Source organism: Apus apus, chromosome Z (genome assembly GCF_020740795.1).
Source record: "Apus apus isolate bApuApu2 chromosome Z, bApuApu2.pri.cur, whole genome shotgun sequence".
NCBI classification, from domain to species: Eukaryota; Metazoa; Chordata; class Aves; order Apodiformes; family Apodidae; genus Apus; species Apus apus.
This window is the reverse complement of record NC_067312.1, coordinates 1,030,193-1,049,230: the sequence shown is the minus strand read 5'-3', so window position 1 is coordinate 1,049,230 and position 19,038 is coordinate 1,030,193. Positions and strand designations below refer to the sequence as shown.

The following is a 19,038-nucleotide window of genomic DNA, read 5'->3' as shown; positions in this document are numbered from 1 at the left end:
AGAAAGAAGAATCCAGAATAATAGGTATTTCATGAACACAAAATGCTGCTCGGTGATCCCAGACCCTACCCAGAGATTGCTCCTGTGCCACGGGGAAAATCAGGGCCTTGGCTTCCTACCCGTGCCAAGGAAGCACCACTCCCTCCACAGCCCAGACTGGCGGGGCTGTGTTTCTGACTGACAAAAATGGAATGAAAAGGCTTTTATAACACCCGAACCGTTCCTGCTGGCCCAGCTCTGGATGTGAAAGAGCTGCAGCATGGGACAGCCTCGAGCACATAGAGTCTTGTTTTTTTTATCAGTTTATCTCTACTTTAAGAAACATGGGAGATATGCCTGAGTCAAAAATCCACACCCTGCCACAGAAAGCATCACCTGATACTGTGCCAGAGCTTTTTGCTTTTATTTGGGTCTCATTACTCATGGTTACCTCTCATCCTCTGCTAAACCACATCATTTCTCTTCTCTTCTCCAGCTCTCTGCCCGCTGGGCCAGACCGGGCCATAAGCAACGTGCACATTTTTGTTTCATACAGTCTTTTTCCCCCTTTCTTTGCATCAAATGGTTTTGTCTCTAGTTCTCCAGGAATATCGCCCGGAGGAGGGAAACTGTCGGGTATCTATCTTCCCTTGGAGATCTTCAAACAAAAGATGTTCCATGCAACATTTGTCAACTCTCCCATTAAAATGAAGAATTTAGCTTTCAGAGTGGATTTTAACCCTTTGGGTAGTAAAACTGGATCAGATGAGATAGAAAGATAAAAAGCAGTGGATCATTGCCCAGACTGGGAGGGCGGGTGCAACGGGAGCCCCGCGCTCCTCTCCTGCCTGCTGCCCACACAGGGACATGCTCCTGCACCCAGGGGTGCTGCACATGGTGCCTCCACGATGGCCACCGAGTAGCTGTATCAGAAAATGAGAACACTTGTGACTTCTCTCTAAATCAGGCCACAAGTTGCACTAATTAAGCAACTCCTGCCACGGGGAGGGTTTGTGTCGGACGCCCTGCGTGCGTGGGGCATTGCCTGCACTTTGGCTGGAGACATTCCTGCCTGTGCCATCTGGGAAGCACAGGGTCGAGTGCATGGAATTTGGCCCGGCCCCACCATTTTCTTGCCTCTGTAGATTTGTCCCTTAATGATATTTGAACATTCTTTTGTGGTTTAACACGGAATCGCACAGTGCGGGAGGATAATTAGTGGTAAGTGTTAAGCAGTTTATGTTCTTCTGTGATTAGAGAATAAGTCTGGGAGGTCTTCAGGCACTGGTTCCACGATGGTTTATTTTTACTACATAAAATCCTTCAGGAGAAAAGGGTGTTTGTAGCTTTGATTTCACTGGGCTTTCCACAGTGAAGAATGTGCTGAAACGGATCTTGCAACCCGGCTGGTTGGGCTGAAGATGTCAGGCTGCTGGCTCTGCTGACACCAAGCTTCTGATTTGGTAATTAGGGCCAGGCAGTGGTTTCACTGGGTATTTCTGTTAAATCAAATCCTCACATTTTTTATTGATATACAAACTCATGTGCCTAAAACACACAGCAGACCAACTGTAAACAGACAGATACGACAGAAGAAACCTCTCACTGAAATGACACGCTTACACTTTCCCATGAACTTTTCCTTTCAGCAACCCTAATGACTACTCCAAAAGCACTTTTTTAATTACACAAATCCAGATGCTGTATTAAAACACCTATTTTCCCACCCCAGCCATACGTAGAAGCCGCCCTGTGATGCACAGGCACTGTGCTGAGCTGGAGCCTGACCTGCAGGGGTTACAGCCTGGATGAACAAAGGCTGCCAAAAAAAAAAAAGGCACCCAGAGACGAAGCCACTTGCCCCAAAACTCTCTCTCAGGTAGGCAGCAAGCTTGGGGTGCAACTTCCTAACGCTGAACCATGTTCCCCATGACTGCTCAAACTCACACTTACATGCCTGACACAGGTTAGTGCCAACTCCTGTAAGAAATTCTGGTTATTTGGAGGTCCTCTGAAACTGCTTTTCCTTGAGAAGCAGTTAATGTATGGCCAAAACAAAAAGGAAATCAACGGCTTCCTGATAAATCCTCTGTAGCCAACTCCTGGGATTTTATCAGGAGACTTGCAGTATTTCCTGTGCTTTTGAGGGTTGCTTTTTTTCTAAAGCATCAGCTCCCAAAATTCTGTAATTCCATTAAAAATGGGGATTTCATTTAAAACAGCAGCTTCAGGCCCCCAGAGCTGTGGACAAAACCTGAAAGTGTGATCAGAGCAGAGCTACAAGTCCAGAAAGCACCAAGAGGCAAACGCCCACCATTTCCATGCCCCCCAGAGCCTGCTGGGTTTTGTGAGGTTGCATCTCAGGAACCCGAGTCCAGGTTTCTAACCTCTCTCTGGAGGCTGGCAATGGCACCCAGGTGCCACCCAAGCAGGGTGGGAAGGCAAAGTGACAATCCCCATGAATTCCCACGGCAGTGTGAAGCCTGGAGCCAGGGGCAGGAGTGATGCTGTCCCTCCCAGCAGCCCCAGCCACTGCCACCACCTCACCCAGCCACCACCACTGCCCCTACCTTCCTTGCCCACCCCCTGCCTGATTTTAGGCTGATCTCAGCTCTACATTAGTGCTAATTTTGGTAGGTATTATTTTTGCACTTGGAACGTCCTTGGTTATTTACTGCAGTAGCCACAGCAGAGAAGCCTTCAGCCATCAATTAAGTGCAGCTTCAGCCTCACTAATAAACCACAAAATGTCCCTTGCATTTTAAACTCTTCCTCCAAATACCACCAGCGAGGGAAATCAGGAGGGATGGCTTGTGTCAGGGGCAAAGCAGTTGAGGAATAGGCTCTCAAAATAACACAAGTTGTATGAAAAATGCAGGCTCTGCAGCCCCACGACTGGCAAGGAAGGGGTTAACAGACATATGCTGTATAATTAGGAGATGCATTAATGATTATGAATAGTAAATGACTTGGTGCAAGGGAAAAAAAAAAAAAAAATCTAGTCAAAAGGGACATGCACCTATCTTACATGTTTATTAGAAACTGTATATAACCAGAGAATTCTGCTATTAAGAATCTTGCATTATTGGTGTAAATACTTCCAAGGGTACATCAAATTGTAATCTTTCATACGACATCCATCAAACCAGGCTGGAGATTTTGACAAACATTAAACACAGTAAGGAGGCAATTATGTATGCATGATTTAATCTGCAACTAATTAATATGCAAATTTATTCATATGTTAGTTACTAAATTAAAAATGCAAAGAAGCCCTTATGGTGATTCTCAAAATTTTGCACAAACAGAACATTTAAAATGTAAGGAAAAAAGGAAGTTTTTGGGAAACCTGCGGCAGAGTTTAAATCTTGGGAAACCTGTTGCACGCAGACGGATCAAAAATATTTACTTAAATACCAGAGAACGACAAAAGGTGCATTCATTTGATCTTCCAAGGCGGTGGCAGAAAGGTTAAACACAAATCCCTGAAAGTCTTGGGAGATGTGCACTAATTATCAAACAAACTGAGTGCCAGACCCAACTCCCTCCGCCTGCAAAAAAGCCCAGCCCGGCTCGGCACGACCCGCTGGTCCTGCCGCCCCCTGCTCCCTTTGGGGGTGCCTCTCTGCCAAACCCAGGGCTGCTTCCCCACCCCCCCTGCCCTTGGAAACACTCTGAGGGTCAGGGACACAAAAACCCAGCCTGAGTGGGTTTGATGTTGAAGAAATCTTCTGGAAAGATGGGGAAGAAGAGGTGTGAGGGAACGCACTGGGTGAAGGCGGACAGGAACTGCCTTTAATTCTTCTCCAGATGCATCTTCAAAGAAAAACAAGGAGGCAAACAAGAAGCAGACATGTAGAATATTTCCTGGAGAATTGCTACAGCCAGGATTCGGAAGAGTTTCTAGCCCTAGCAAAGAGCAAGAATTAAGGCTACGTTACACCATTGTTTGCATTTGGAAGGTATCTGGTCAGGCGTGCGTTTCATGTGCCAGAATTCCCTTCCAGCCGTATTTCCAGGGAGAGTTCCATTGTATTCTGAGCTCTCAGACCAAGCCAGAGCAGCCGGCAGAGCCAGAAGATGAGGCACAGGTCAAGGACAGAGGGAAGCACAGGCAGTACTTCCAGGCTGTTTCCTGGGCCACTGAATGGTCACCATTTCCTTTTTTTTCCTTCTCCAAAACCCAAAAGTCCTCGGCGCTGCGGGCCAGCACCAGGAGGAGATGTTGGCATCAGCTGCTCCTGCTCCCACCGCCTGGTTTGGCCCCTGGTGCCAAGGCTGTGCCAGAAAACCCCCATCCTGGGGTGCAGCCCTTGGGAGATCTGCTCCGAGACAGGTCCTGCTGGGGATGGGAGCCAGGGGGGACCCTCAGGGCTGGTGTGGGTCCTTGCGAGAGCAGCTTCACCTGCTGGGTGGGACTGCACGTGGTGCCGCCACCCCAGGGACATTTATTACAGAAATGACCAATTCTTCCTCAATTTTCATCACTATGGTTGGGGGAGCTCTTCCTTCTGTTGTGATTCCCCCCTGCAGAGCACTTTAAGGATCAGGAAAGAGCAGCCAAAGATCACATTTACCCCATTTAAGGGGGAAAAGTCTAGACTGGAAGGGAAAACTGCAGCAAAATCGCATTAAAAATAGGAAGGGGCTTGGTTGTACTTATTGAAATCTGCTTTGTTGTGCCTTGATAGGGGATTCTCGATTTTTGTTTGGGCCAGAACCGAATGTAAGGCTTTTAAAAGCTTAAATGTACACATTTATGCATTCATTACACAGTGTTAAATCTAATTTGTTCTTTTTACTGTCACAGGAAGCACATGTTTAAAGCAATCTGTTTCCTCATATGAATGCTTTCCTGTCTGTTTGAAAAAAATTGCAACACACTTTACCCCAAGTAACCAAGAGGTGATCATAAATATCCCTAAATAGCATTAAACAGATATGAAAGACATTAACACTTCCAGAATGCCAAAGTAGTATTAAAAAAAATTCTAACAGATGCTCCTAGGTCAAAAAGTGAAATGTGTGTTTCCTGAAAAAACACTCTCATCAGAATCATAAATGAACTGTGAGTGGAGAAATGAGGTGTTGCAGAGCAAACGAGAGGATCTTTTTGGTTAAGGACTCTCGCACACTATTGCCAAAGTGTGGTTGCAATAAAAGAGCCAAAATTAAAGGGGACTTTGCTGAAAACCAATATCCTTTGTACTCCACCAGGTGGCAATGGCAACAAGGGAGGGCTCTGGACCCCCACCTGCCCCGCTCCTGGTCCTGCTCCCAGCCCAGCACCCGCTGCACTGGGAAGGGCCACCTCAACCAAACTGGAGTGGGGCCGAAGGATTTAACTTTCTCTTGGCACTTCGTGGCTTACACTAAGCAGGGAAAAGATGTTCTCATCTGGAAAGGCAAGTCAAAGTGTTTGCAAGATGCAAAGCCAGCTCCAAATACCCCAAGCCTCTCTCGCCCCTGAGTGGGGACACACGCTGCCCTGCTTGGGGGTCTCACTGTGGCACCAGGTGATGCTGTGACACACAAAGGCCACCAACAAATGGCTCTTTGAGGCACCTAAAATAGTCAAGTCCTTATGATTTGCTTGAAAAGCAGCAAACATGGGAGCCTTCAAGCCTCCTCTTATTTACAGTGGCATCAGCAAAACACCCATGGCTGAGCCATCCACTGAAATAGGGTGGGTGGGCTGTGGGTCCGTGAGGCCTCCTGTCCCCATGGCCAGCTGGGGACCCTCAGGACCACCCAGGCCACCTGCGTGTGCCTTTGCAGAACTGGAGATTAAACCCATATGCATGAAATCCCCACCCACTAAATACACAGCACCCACAAACTGAGCACGGAACATCTCAGAGCACGGGTGAGTCCGCCCAGGCTGGGAGAAAGGGGTATTCCCCAGGTCCTTCTAGGTTTTCCCAGCAGGAGAGTGGGTGACCACAGCCCAGCAGGAGCTGGGTGGGGAGCTCAAGCTCTCTTGGAGGTGCCCATGGGGCTGAAGCTTTGGGAAGCAAAATGCACCAGGCCAAGCTGCTGGGAGCAAAGCGGGGTCCCCTGCGCCCAGCGCTGGCTCTGTCCAAGGGCACTGGGTGCCACTGGGTAGAAAATAACAATTAAAAAAACAACCAGCCATTGTAGGCCTCCTCGAGTTCGTGCCAAGAAACTGTCAGGGGAGCTTTGCTATGCATTTAACAACGTTAGTAGTTATTGGAGCTCTTTATGCATTTTTTTTTTCTATATTTTAGCCACGCTTTTTTTTTTTTTTTTTGCTCATTTGCTGCTTCGGTGTAAAGGCAAAAACCACTTCAGAGCCAAAATTAATGTTCCTTTGATAAAGCGGAGAGACTCTGCTAACGAATGTCACTCCAGTCAGAGTGCAAGGGTATCAATCTTGATAAAGGAGTATCTGAAACTTCCACACATAACTTCTGCCTCGACGCCCTGCTCCCCCCTCCTCACCCTGCATCGCTCTCCCCACCCCGACCCCCCGGCCAATCTATTCTGAGACAGAAGAAAAACTTCAAGCAAATGAGATGCTATCAATAAAGCCCCAGCCCCAGCAGCCATCCTCTCCTAAAACCACGTTGGAGAGGCCTGATACAAGATAGGATTTAAATGCTGCTATCTGAGAGGCTGAACTGTGCTAATCGGGGATCCGACGGCGCTGCACGGCTCCTCACGGATACAATCTACAGATAATGTTGAAAGAAAAGCTGCAAAATCAAATTGCTGCACAGAGAATTTTATCTCTAAATGCCATTTCCTCACAATTCTCCTCCAGTTCAAACAGGAAAATTAAGCGCTGAGTTTTACACTCGTGAAACTCAGCTTAATTCCAAATTACAGATTACACAGCTACGGAAGGGAAAGGAGTGAGGGCTGGACACGGCTCTGGATGTTTCCATTTGTTTCCTGAATTAAACACTATTTTCTGATTGATTCTTGTAGAAGGGAGGAGAGGGGAGCAGAGATGTGGGGCTGAGCTGCTGCTCCACCTGCTCACCACTGGCATCGCCCGCTTGCCTTTTGTTCTACTGGGACTCTTGTTTGATGACAAGTTTAAAGAAAAATATGCGTGTCAAGTGGGGAAAAACCAAACCAAACCAGCAGGCGTGGGCAGGCAGGGCAGGTTTCACCCCAAAGAACAAACCCTGAGCCTGCTGCTCCTCAGGCACCAGCACCATCCTTACTGTGGCCCAGGAGCAAACGCTGCTCTGCCTAAAAAGCGATTTTAAAAGAACTGCCTTAAAAATACTGCTGAGTGTCTGCTGTGTCTCATTTTGCCCTGTTTGCAGGTTCTTAGAAATCATCTGGATTTGCTGGCCAGAAGCTCCAGCCCCTGAAGCCTCGGTGCCTTCTGCACTACCCGCAGAGCTCTGAAGAGGGAGTCTCTGCTCAAGCTAAACAAAAAACCCCCACTAATCCCACACCTCTCTCACCAGCTGCTCGGAATGGGCCAGAACTAGTCACTACCGGATTATATTCTATTTTTTCAGTCCAAAATAGTTAAACGGTTAGAAAAGTGTGAATTCTGCTGTAACGGTTTGACCTTTAAATATAATGTGAGGCCAAGACCTAAGACAAACACAGATATGGGCCCATCCCTTTCCAATGGCTTTCTCCTGTTGAACAGACCCTGTGCACTGCATTAAAACTCACAACTGAGCCACCTTCACCTGCCTTCTCTCTACCTTTTGATCCGTTTTAAAACCACAGCAGCCCAGCATTCTGTCTACAAAAGGAATGCTCAGCCCTTCAGGGGTGATTTCAGGGGCCGTTGGCACAAGAAGGTCTTTTCACCCATCACCTCACCCATGTGGAGGAGATTTTGTCATTTCCTTAGCTTGACTTCACTCACCGGGTGCTAAAGCTGCATTTCCAAAATTTGCTTACTGACTTTGAAAGCAAAAAGCAGAGCTTTGTTACAACTGAAAAAAGAAAAGAGCAAACCCAAACCAAACCAAAACCTGCAAGGAGTTTAATAAGGTGCTAGTTTTCAGATGGAAAACCCCCAAATCATGATGCAGGACGATTTAGATGGCTGGCCAGAAGGACGAGGAGGGATGCTAGCCAGGCTGCTTCCCCTGGGGCCACTGCATGAAGAGGATCTTGTCAAGCAGATAACAGGAGGGTGACAGCCCTGAGGCTGGCAGAGCCTGGGGAAGGACAGCACTGCCTGAGCTGGGCTCAGGGAGAAGGTCCAGGCTGCTGGGAGGCAGGGAAACATAAGACCCTTCTGCAAGTGCGGTGCAGGGCTTGTCTCCCTGCTGTGGGCTCTCAGACATCACTGAATTGGCCTAAAACATGATGATAAAATTATAATATTAGTCCCTGTTCTCCTCTCCTTAACCCAGCCCCTCCCTTTCTCCCACTCACTTGATGCAAGTTGTTAGCCAGGTCCCAGTGACCCACCTCTGGAGTTTTCATCCCCATTTTGCCTCTGGATGCCTATCTCCAGGAAGGTCCATTCTGTCCCAAGGAGACTTCACCCCATGTCACTGGTCCTCAAAGACCCCCTGACCAGGATCCCCCACCAGGCAGGTGCCACACCACCACCTCAGTGCTGTTTGGCAGCTACTCCAGCAGATCTCCAGTGGGTGACAACCCACCACCCCACTGCTGGACTCCAGGAACCTCCAAAGCACCAAACAGGTCCAGCGTGGAGGAACATCCCTGGAGATGCTGGCAGCAGCAACACCAGCACCCCAAGACTGGCTGAGTTTCTGCTAGAGCAGGTGGCACAGGGAAAGATGGGGACATCCTATCTGCTTTGGAAAAGTCCTGTAAAAGTGGGATGTTTGGAGGGAAATTCACAGGGCTGTGTTTTTTCACTTGAGGTAGGAAGTGTGCAGAGTCAGCACAAAAAGCACAAGCGGCGCTTCCTCACCTCCCAGCAAAATTATCAAGGCTTCTCCTGTGGAAATCAGAAGAAAGCTGTGGAAAAACTCCAGGTGGCATCCCAGTAAGTATTTCTCTTTTCTTGCCTTTTGGAACCAAGCAGGTGTTTCCTTAGGATGTACAACTGAGTCATACCCTTTCCAAACTGTCTGGCTGGCAAGGTCAGAGCGGAGGCACCTGCGAGTACACACAGCAGCGAGGGCAGGCAGACATCTCCAGTCTGAGGACACCTCAATTCAGATGACAGAAAGAGGCTCTCGCCATTAAAACAGGTTCGGGAGAGTCTACCTGCTGATTTGTCAACAAAATCAATTAATTTTTCAGTTCCTCACTTCTCTTTTAACACAACTGAGATGACATTTGACTTCTCCCACTCCGTAAAATCTTCCCCGCAAGAAGCTCTCCGTGTCTACACTCAAAATTATGTCTGACAACCATCCAGGCTGTGGTTGCAACCCTGCTCCTTGGGGCAGACCTGGTTCCTTCCCCTTGAGCCCACTCACATCTATCTGATGAAGGAAGAGTGGAGTAAGAGCCTGGGGCAGAGATGAAGCCCTGGGCAGAGGAGGCAGCTCAGCCCCAGGTTCCCTTCCCAAGCAGGAGGTTGCCCATTTCCCCAAGAGCTCCTATAGATGCATCTTCTAAGGCCATGGTACAACATGCCATGAATGGGGGATCAAACAGCTGTAAATACCCACTCTTCCCCTGGAGCTAAGGGAGCAGGAGGCTTGAGAGTGGTCATAAAGGGAAGAGTGTCCAAGGAGAATGAAGATGGAAAATGAATATATTGTGCCCTAGTGACTGTACTTGACAGCAGGTTGACCAGATGACAATCACACCAAAAGAACAAGCACTGGCCATGGAGGAAATGCAGGAGCTGAGCCACTGATTGTGTCTTGTCATGCTTCTGGAAAGCTTGGCCACAAAGAAGAGTAACTGGAGAGGCAAAGAGCCTGCAGATGGCCTGCGCTGGGCACACGCCCTCAGATTCTATGCTTCTGTGATTTTTCAGCTTTTTATGCTCAATATATTGCTTTGTCTTACAGGTCCTGTCTATTGGAAATCCACAGCTGGGCAGCCACCACTTCCCTGCCACAGTGTCAGTGGAGCGGACTTAAGTCAGGACGATACAAGTTCCTGTAAAAACACCACTCAAACATGACATCCACAACCAAAGTCCTTCCCTCTTTGCTCACTTTTTCCCCCAAAGACTTCCCATTCCACATCCCGTTCCTTCACAGACACTTCCAACAACACATACCAAGCCCAGCTTGCTCCTTCCTGGGTCTTACTGGTCAAGAGAAGAAAGGTAGAAAATGTCACATCACTTGGCAAACACTTAATGTAAAAGGTCAGATGTGGTTAAACCATCAGCAGCTAAAACAGATGAAGGCTTCAGCTTAAAGCTAAAAGAACAGCAAAGGCTTAGGATGAAGTGAAGGGTGAGGAGGTGGTTGCAGAGAGGAGCCACCTGGATTGCACCATGTGAGATGACAGCAGCATCTGACACTTGTGAAGAACATTATAGAATCAGAGAATCGTTTTGGTTGGAAAAGACCTTAAAGACCATCAAGTCCAACTGTTAACCCAGCACTGCCAAGTCCACGAAGGGTACAAAATGTTACCGTGTCAGAGCTTGGTAACATTGTTTGGGGACTCAACAAGAAAAAACAAGTTTTAACAGAAACCCCTTGTTTTTGCCAATATGCTCCTGCCCATATCTCATCTTCAGCCACTTCAACCCAGAACTCCCTGACCCTCTCAGCACCGCTCGTGGCAGGGCAGAGCTTAAGGCGGAAAGGTCCATCAGGAAATGGTCCCAGTGAAACCCCTCGCCCCAAAGAGACTGGATAGAGTCTGTAAGTCCAAGGAAGCACGTCAGGCTGTGTTACTTCACGGGCAGAAGCCCAGGACAGAGGGATGGTGTGTGCCCAAGGAGCAGGCAGAGCTGGGGGGACCCGTCCCCCACATCCCACTGCCTGCAAAGGCAGGTCCCGCTGTGGCTGTGCAGACACCTTCAGGGTACAAGACCTGAAGGGAGACCTCCTGCCAGTTCAGAGATGGGAGAAGCTCCACAAAGGACACTGTAAGCATGCTGGGCAAAGCCAGTCCCAACACACCCCACAGAAGCATTCCCCAAGCCCTCACAGTGGTGGGGCAGCCACCAGGGCACCAGGGAATGGCTCACCTTGGTGGGGGTCACAGCCACCTCCAACTCACGTCTTCATTCAGACCAAGCTTCTGGAGTTCAGCCTTTTGGTTTCAGCTCAGCTCCAGGCCTGTCTCCAGTCTGTAACTGCTGTGACGAGCTGTGGCTGAGACTGGCCACAGGAGTCCAGCACAGGCAGGATGGTCACAGCCTGGCCTGGGCTGCACCCTCCACCCACTGCACCCTCACCTTCCCGAAGCCAAATTTAGTTCAAATCCTCATTATTTTCTACACTGATTGTTTCCACCATTTAATTTACTTTATTTTCCAAACTCATAGCCATTTCTTATAATAACGGGGAGCTGATACAACATATTTATTACCATCTATCATTGAAATTTTTATAAGACTACTTATGTATTAATCAACAATAACTGCTTTCACAAACGCTGCTGCACTAATCTCCATATCCACTACATAAATCACATGGAGAACAAGTTAATATACATATTTTAAGGGAAATCCAGCAGTATTTCCACCCTATCAACTAAGTATATTATAATCTAGTTAGTCAATTGATAAATGCATACACTTCATTCAGCCTCATAAATCCTGGCAGTTCAGCGTGACACAATCTAGAACCTAAATATAACGTGACCTTTTATAAAATACTTGTTCTGTTTGAGACACACAGGTGCCTTTTCTAAATTTCAAATGAAATGTGTGACTCATGCTATGTGGAGACAAGGAGCCCCACATACCTGTGTGTTCACCTCAAAAAAGGCTTTCTCTCCTTCAGAGCCAGAGGGTTCTTGCACCCATATTACTGGACTTGTATTTTAATTTACTTATTCTTGGAAGACAGAGGAATGGGTAGTTAAAATATTCAGGAATGCCTTTTTCTATTTTATTTCCTAATAAATTGCACAGCTCATTAAAATAATTTGAAGTATTTATAGTGCATATTCTCCTTTGAGATAATTTGACTTAAAAACAAAACCCCTGTTCAAACAGGGAGAGTGCTGAGCTGCAGGAGTATTTCCATTCCGTACAACAATTGTATTCACAGAAAATCCAAGGAAGCACACATTTGAGACTAATCTGCCACCAACACAAATGGCCTTTCATTCTTTCCAAGCAAGAAGCAATCCACAAGAAAACTTTTGCAGGGGTTAGAAATCCCCACACGCTGACATTTCCAAAGGGAATGTGGCCACTCTTCCCCTGGCAGGTACCATCGCACCGAAAGCCTCTTTCATAACCAGGATGCTAAAATATCCCTGGAAACATCCCGAGATGGTCACCTCTCTACAAAGCCCTATTTAAAAGGAAAAAAAAAACCTGCAGGTTTGGGGTCGGTTATTTTTTGTTGTTGTGGGTTCTTGGCTGTTTTGTTTTTTTCCTTGCAAATGGCTAAACAAAACCCCAGCACAATTCCTGAGGCGGGAGGCTGCGGCACAGGGATGCGCCCGGCTCCGCTGCCTGGCACCCCCAGCCTCGCCTCCCAGCTGGCAGGGACAGAGCACACCAAGTTGTCAGGAAAACTAGTAAAAGCTAAAGTTTCATCCAAATTCAATCCACCTCGGACTGCGAGCACAAGAGTTCTCATAAAAAGCTTTGGGGAGGATATTAGCTATTGCTGTAAAGGAGGGCAATAAAATCCAAGCCCAAAAAACACACAGTGAAACCCATTTAAAATACACGTGCGGGAGCTTATTTTTAATTAAAAAAATACAGTATTATTACTTGCCTGGAAACTGGCGTTTGAGAATTTCCATGTTTCAGCAACTTAGCAAAAGATTTACGTTTGTCTTTGTTTAACATTCTAAAGATTACAATAATCCGAGCGATTGAATTAGGACGTTCACATGCTGTTTCCTCTTTCAGATTAAAATTGTCTTATTTAGAAAGTGACCAGTAATGAAACTACTTGTTTAGCACAGTCACCACAATAACTGAAGCCTTCAAAGGATGCTGGTTTGCAAACTGCAAATTTATGTGGATTTATGGGAAAAACATAAACCCCGTCTGAGATTAACACGCCAATTTGTTATATATTCCGCAAGATTGATTGCCACTCCGCTCCTCCTAATAACCAGATTTAGAGATAAAACAAATAGACTTATCAGGTATGAAAGGGAAGCTCTCCCCTCTGGAGTGGCTTGGTTTCTGTTTGCAGATCCCAGCAGCAAAAATGGGTATTTTTAAAGTAACGGTGGAGAAAGAATTAGAATAAAAATACTAGAATAAAATGCAGCGTTAGCCGTACTACTCTTTGTGCTGTACTTACTGAAATGTTGGTTCACATCTTTTAAACCCACTATTTTTAATGGATTTAAAAATAAACCCTCTCGAAAGACGTACTGTACCTTACTACAGTTTTTTCAGGAAGAAAAAAAAAACAACCCACCAAGTTTTTCCACAAGGATGAGACAACGAAAACTAACAGAACAATCATTTGGATCCTGAAACAAAGGGCTCCACCGAACCAAAGAGAAACTCCAACTTCTGCCTGCACGGTGCCAAAATGTCACCATCAACACGGAGAACCGTGCCCGGGGTAGCTGGATGGCACCCGTAACCCTCCTGACAAAGTGATATCAGGGATAGTCTTCAAAATATTGGGGCAGACCCTGAGTAATTACCAGCTTGGTCATTACCGTGGAGCAACCCACAATGCCTCCGGCAGCAGCTGGATGCCAGCGGTTGGCACCTGCTGTCCCCCAGCCAGCTTCTCCTGCAGGTAGCCCAGCTCGGATCCTCGCGGGAAAAGGAAGGTGTTTGCCCCTCATCCCAGGGAGAGACCCCTGGAACTGTCTCAGCAAGCCCCTCCACACATCTCTTTTGGAACATATCGAGCCCACCGGCCCCACCACGCGGCCCGCGGGAGCGGCTGGCCCCGCGCAGGTGCCCGCTGCCCACACCGGCTCTTCGGCGCCCGCCGCTGCAGCCCCACGTCAGCAACACTAAACATCTTCCAGCTGGGACAAACGAGGACATTTCCTACCTCTCCTTACCTTGTCCTTCAGCGCCAGGCACCCTGCGAGCCCGGGGGCTCGCTTGCCTCTATCTGCCTGTAACCTAACAAAGCCACCGCGCGCAAGCGAGCGAGCAGACGAGCGGTACTTACTGAAGATGGCAAACCTGGAGGAACTTTTCGAACTTTCTTTGTTTGTACTTCTGAAAAAAAGACAAAATGGTGTCTTCATTAGACAGGCTCTTTTTTATTATGTCCTCCCCCCCTTCAGATTTTCTACAGCCCCAGCTGCTGCTGTCTCTCGGCAGCCTTGCAGCAGTTTGGGTCACACCGAGCGAGTGCCACCACCTTGAAGTCCGACAGCGAAATGCTGGAAAACTGATCCTATTTAGGGCTCGAGTGTTAGAGCTTTTGCTTTCTCCTTACAGGGATTTGCCTTGAAAAAGCAATTTTCTTAAGGCTCCTCCACACAGAGGAGCACCCAGGCACTGATAAATAAACCCCTCGGAGAGCCGGGGCGGCGTGCGCGCCCGCGCCGCCACTTATTGTATTTATTTCCAAGTATCGCTAAACAGGACAAAACTCCCAATTATTTGTTGAAATGGGGGGGGAAAAAAAAAAAAGCCCCACAACAAAGGTTGAACACAAAGTCACTCACCCATAGAGGTGCTGTGGAGAGGCCTCCGCCGGGGGTTATTGCTAGAATACTGATAGTACTGGGAGCCAGGCTTAGTGGGGGAGAGCGCTCCTGGGTTGCCAATATCCATGTCACCTCCAAGGAGACTTTGCTAAAAGATTAAAAATACATACGTGTGTGCATGGGTATGTTAAAGCTGACTGTCCTCATCATTAGCTATTTCTCATCCCTAAAAATATCACAGTAAAGAAACCTTCATGAGCAACTCAAACACGGAAACAAGAACCCAATTTTTAAAGGAGACATCACAAAAATTCCCAGTTGAGCATCTTTTCCTTTACCAGGAGAACACAGAGTAGTTAATTTAAAATAAGATGGGTTACATTTAAAGGAGACTTCTTGCCTACTTATTCAAATGCAATCAGTGTTTTAAAAACTTTTGGAGCTCTGTTAATATATTTGAAGGTGCAGTTTCTCCACTGCAAGCAAGACAGTTAAGTGCACAGATTTCACAAGGATAAAACTTAAAGACAGTTGCTGCTGTTGAGGGAGCGGTTGGTTCAATGTGCATGAAACAGCCTCATTGTCTCTCCCCGGGCGAGGAAAAATCCGTATCTGTGAAGGAAACATCTCAGGTTTTGCAAGACAAAAATCCACACAGCAGGCTGCGTGGAAGATGGGATTCCATGTGAAAATGAAATGATACATTATTAATAATTTTTGCAAGGCTAGCGGGGAATAAAAAAAAAAAAAAAAGAAAAAGCAGCACCTCAGAACCCCCCAAACAATTAACGCTTTTGTACAGCAGCAGCAGCAGCAGAGGACTCTCAATATATCCATTTTATGCCTGTCCCATTAACTAACAAGATGCATCCCAGCAAACGCAACATTTTCTCGGCCACCAAAGGACTGTGGTTCCCCTGGAAGAGCAGGAAACATTTGCTGACCCCCGCCAGAAGAAAAAGGAAAGATCTTTAAGAGACTACGACAGAAGAACAATTTCCTGAGTAATGTTCTATTTGCTATAAACTACGTTCAAACTTACCCATAATATACAAATCCCCTGATTATACTCTGCATTGAACACATTGTTCTTTTAATTATTCTGATAGGCAATAAAACAGGTGTAGATTCCACCATTTATATTAAGAACAAATTTACCATTTAATAAAGAAATTTTAAAATTAAGTACCAAAAATCTAACTTTATCGTTACTTGTAATCAACTTTTACTGACTGAACTAATTACTGTACTTGATAAAGTACAGAATGTGTTTTCCCTAATCTAAATTCTAATCACCATGTCACTCACAACAGACTTAGTAATGCTTCACTAACACACTATTCACATGCAAAATACTCTAAATAGGCCAATTATGACTCTGCCCCTGTTCCCTGGTTAACCCGCTGAGAACTGAAAAATTTCACAAGGCAGTCACCAACTAAAACAAAGGCTCCTTGTTTGAAATTAAGACAGTCTTTTTGAGTCCTAAATAGCTCAACAAAGTGGCGTGTCTTCTGCCGAAAGCAGTTGGTCAAATATGACCCACGAGCTGGAAAATCAGAAATTAAAACACCCTTTGCCTGGGCTTATTCTGCGAAAAACACGGCAAGATAACTTTTGATTCGACAAAACTATATTCCTCTCTTTTCTTTTGTTGTTTCGGTTTTGGTTTTTCCTCCTTTCCCCAGGGATGGACAAATGGGAGTGATGGGGGCTGAAAGCCCTTCTTGGTGCCAGCCTCACATCTGCCTTTGCAGACCCCGTGGAGCAGGACAGACAGACAGACAGACACAGCCAGGCACTTGCTGCCAATATCTTTACCTTCAGCTAATGTCTAAAATACACCTGCAGTGACGATGACTTTTAATAAACAACACCTGCACAAATGGTTGCAAGGCTCTCACGCGATGGCAGAAAAATGCACGCAAAAAAAAAACAACCCATACCAAAACCTGGTGGAATTATTAAAAAAAAAAGAAAAAAGAAAAAAAAAAGGTTCAGGGTTCCTTGTGACTATTCCCTGCAAAAAAAAAAAAAAAAAAAAAAAAAAAAAGGGATTTTATGGCACGTCTTGGAGCATTTCAGAATGAAACGGCACTAACCACAGAAATTACCTCCAGTCATATATTTTTATCACGTATACGTTTTAACATAAAGACAGACCTGCTAAATCTGTGCCTGCTTGATCCATATGTCGGGGAGTCTGAAAGACTTGGAGCCATCAGCTGTATGAATTCCTACACCCAGCCTACTCCATTTCATCTGACTTGAAAAAAAACCCACCCCAAAACGTATAGAAGACAGCGTTTGCAAACTATTTTAGATTAAACAAGCTTCACTTTAGGAGCAGAAAACATACACATACCCTATGTTGTTTTTGTTTTCTCATCCAAACATTTTTCTCTATAAAGAGCTGCAGAGGTTTCTACAGGAAAAAAAAAAAAATCCCAAACTTGGGTTATTAAATGAGAAGGAAACACATGCAACAGTCTTTGAGGCTGGACACCTTTTGTTCAGCAGGTGCCTGAACGTGTCTCTTTGCCACCAGTTGCACTTTCTAACCCCTCTTCACCCAACAGGTAGGGGTCAGGGTCACATTTGGCATTGCCTGCCTGAGGGTTTCCACTTAGAAGAGCTGACCATGAGGTTTGTGACCCCTTGGGCTCCATCCCTGCTGGAGCTCCCACCCGGAAGGAGGTGTCCCTGCACCCATGGGTGCCTTGGCTGCAAAGTCTGCTCCTAATTAATGCTCCAGCTCTCACCACCAACACATTAAATCCAAGTGCTACGTTATTGCTGTTTTCTACAACCCAGATTAATTCTTTTTTTTTTTTCTTTAAACCACATCTTAAAATTTTTCCTAACTGTCACAGACTTTATTTCTCCACTCTCTTAAAGAAAATGAACCCCCACACCCATCACCCAAAGCACAGCAAAGCCCCTTCCTTTGTCCTCTAAGGGACAGGGACATCAAAGGGACCTCACCCAGCACTCGGGGGGAGGAAAACTAAGGTAAAAATATACCTGTAGTTATTGTGAGCTGCTTGTAAAAGGAACAATGGGCATTTATTACTACATGTCACCCTGCTAATGGCCTGCAACAGAGTGAGAGATAAAACATTTACCAACCCCAACGCCACTGATTACGCTGCCTTTGCTCCCGCTCAGATTGGAGAAACGCAGGGAGTTATGAGGCATCCCAGTTAATATTTACCCCTAAGAACCAAGGAGCTCAAAAGCCCGGAGTGACATTCCTTACACACCCCTCCAGCCTTTAACCCGGGGTCTAAGGTGCATCTAGGCCTGGCTGTCCTGGGGGGCAGGCAGGACACAGGAACCTGCACATCCTGCGGCTCATCCACACGCAGCACCATCCCTGCGTTACACGCACTGCACTCCTGCAGCCCACCTGTCTCATCACACCCCAACTTAAGAATATATTCCATTTGCCAGTTGAACCTGAAGAGGTTGAGATAAGAAATAACTGCAGAAGAAAAAAAAAACAAAACAAAACACAACAAACAAAACACCAGCAAGAGAGCAAAATCCATCTTCCCATTGAGCCAGGCAGCTGCGTTTTGTGATCCATCGTGGGGCTCTCGCTCCACGCAGCCCTGCTGGCAATTTGTGAAGTCACTCACTAGTGAATCCAACACGGGAAGAACCAGACAAAGAATTAAAGCTGGGGAGGGTGAAAATATCCACGTGCTACCAGGGAGCAAGATCCATACGGATATATTACCCCTCCTGGAAAGAAAGAAAGGAAAGAGAGAAAGGAAAGAAAGGAAGGAAAGGAAGGAAGGAAAGGAAGGAAAGGAAGGAAGGAAGGAAAGGAAGGAAGGAAGGAAGGAAGGAAGGAAGGAAGGAAGGAAGGAAGGAAGGAAGGAAGGAAGGAAGGAAGGAAGGAAGGAAGGAAGGAAGGAAGGAAGGAAGGAAGGAAGGAAGGAAGGAAGGAAGGAAGGAAGGAAGGAAGGAAGGAAGGAAGGAAAAAAGAGAGAGAAAGAAAGAAAGAAAGAGAGAAAGAGAGAAAGAAAAGAAAGAAAGAAAGAAAGAAAGAAAGAAAGAAAGAAAGAAAGAAAGAAAGAAAGAAAGAAAGAAAGAAAGAAAGAAAGAAAGAAAGAAAGAAAGAGAAAGAAAGAGAAAAAGAGAGAAAGAGAGAAAGAGAGAGAGAAAGAGAGAAAGAGAGAAAGAGAGAAAGAGAGAAAGAGAGAAAGAAAGAGAGAAAGAGAGAAAGAGAGAAAGAGAGAAAGAAAGAGAGAAAGAAAGAAAGAAAGAAAGAAAGAAAAGAAAAGAAAAGAAAAGAAAAGAAAAGAAAAGAAAAGAAAAGAAAAGAAAAGAAAAGAAAAGAAAAGAAAAGAAAAGAAAAGAAAAGAAAAGAAAAGAAGGAAATGC

The 19,038-nt window shown here is 46.1% G+C and overlaps 1 protein-coding gene across 21 annotated transcripts in view; it reads right to left on the bottom strand.

Annotated features, from left to right (window-relative positions):
- TCF4 (transcription factor 4) overlaps nt 1-19,038 on the bottom strand; it is a 224,452-nt gene that overhangs the window by 73,501 nt on the left and 131,913 nt on the right. For 15 of the 21 annotated variants that reach the window (XM_051642456.1, XM_051642454.1, XM_051642466.1 and 12 more), the window contains 3 exons: nt 17,012-17,071; nt 14,665-14,794; nt 14,160-14,209 (listed from right to left, as the gene is read on the bottom strand). The exons of 2 other annotated variants lie outside the window; for them this stretch is intronic. In XM_051642456.1, coding sequence (XP_051498416.1) covers nt 14,160-14,209; nt 14,665-14,794; nt 17,012-17,071 — 240 coding nt within the window. Of the gene's footprint in view, nt 1-14,159; nt 14,210-14,664; nt 14,795-15,688; nt 15,768-17,011; nt 17,072-19,038 lie in introns of those variants that run through there. 4 more of the 21 variants (XM_051642459.1, XM_051642463.1, XM_051642477.1 and 1 more) reach the window with 2 other exon arrangements.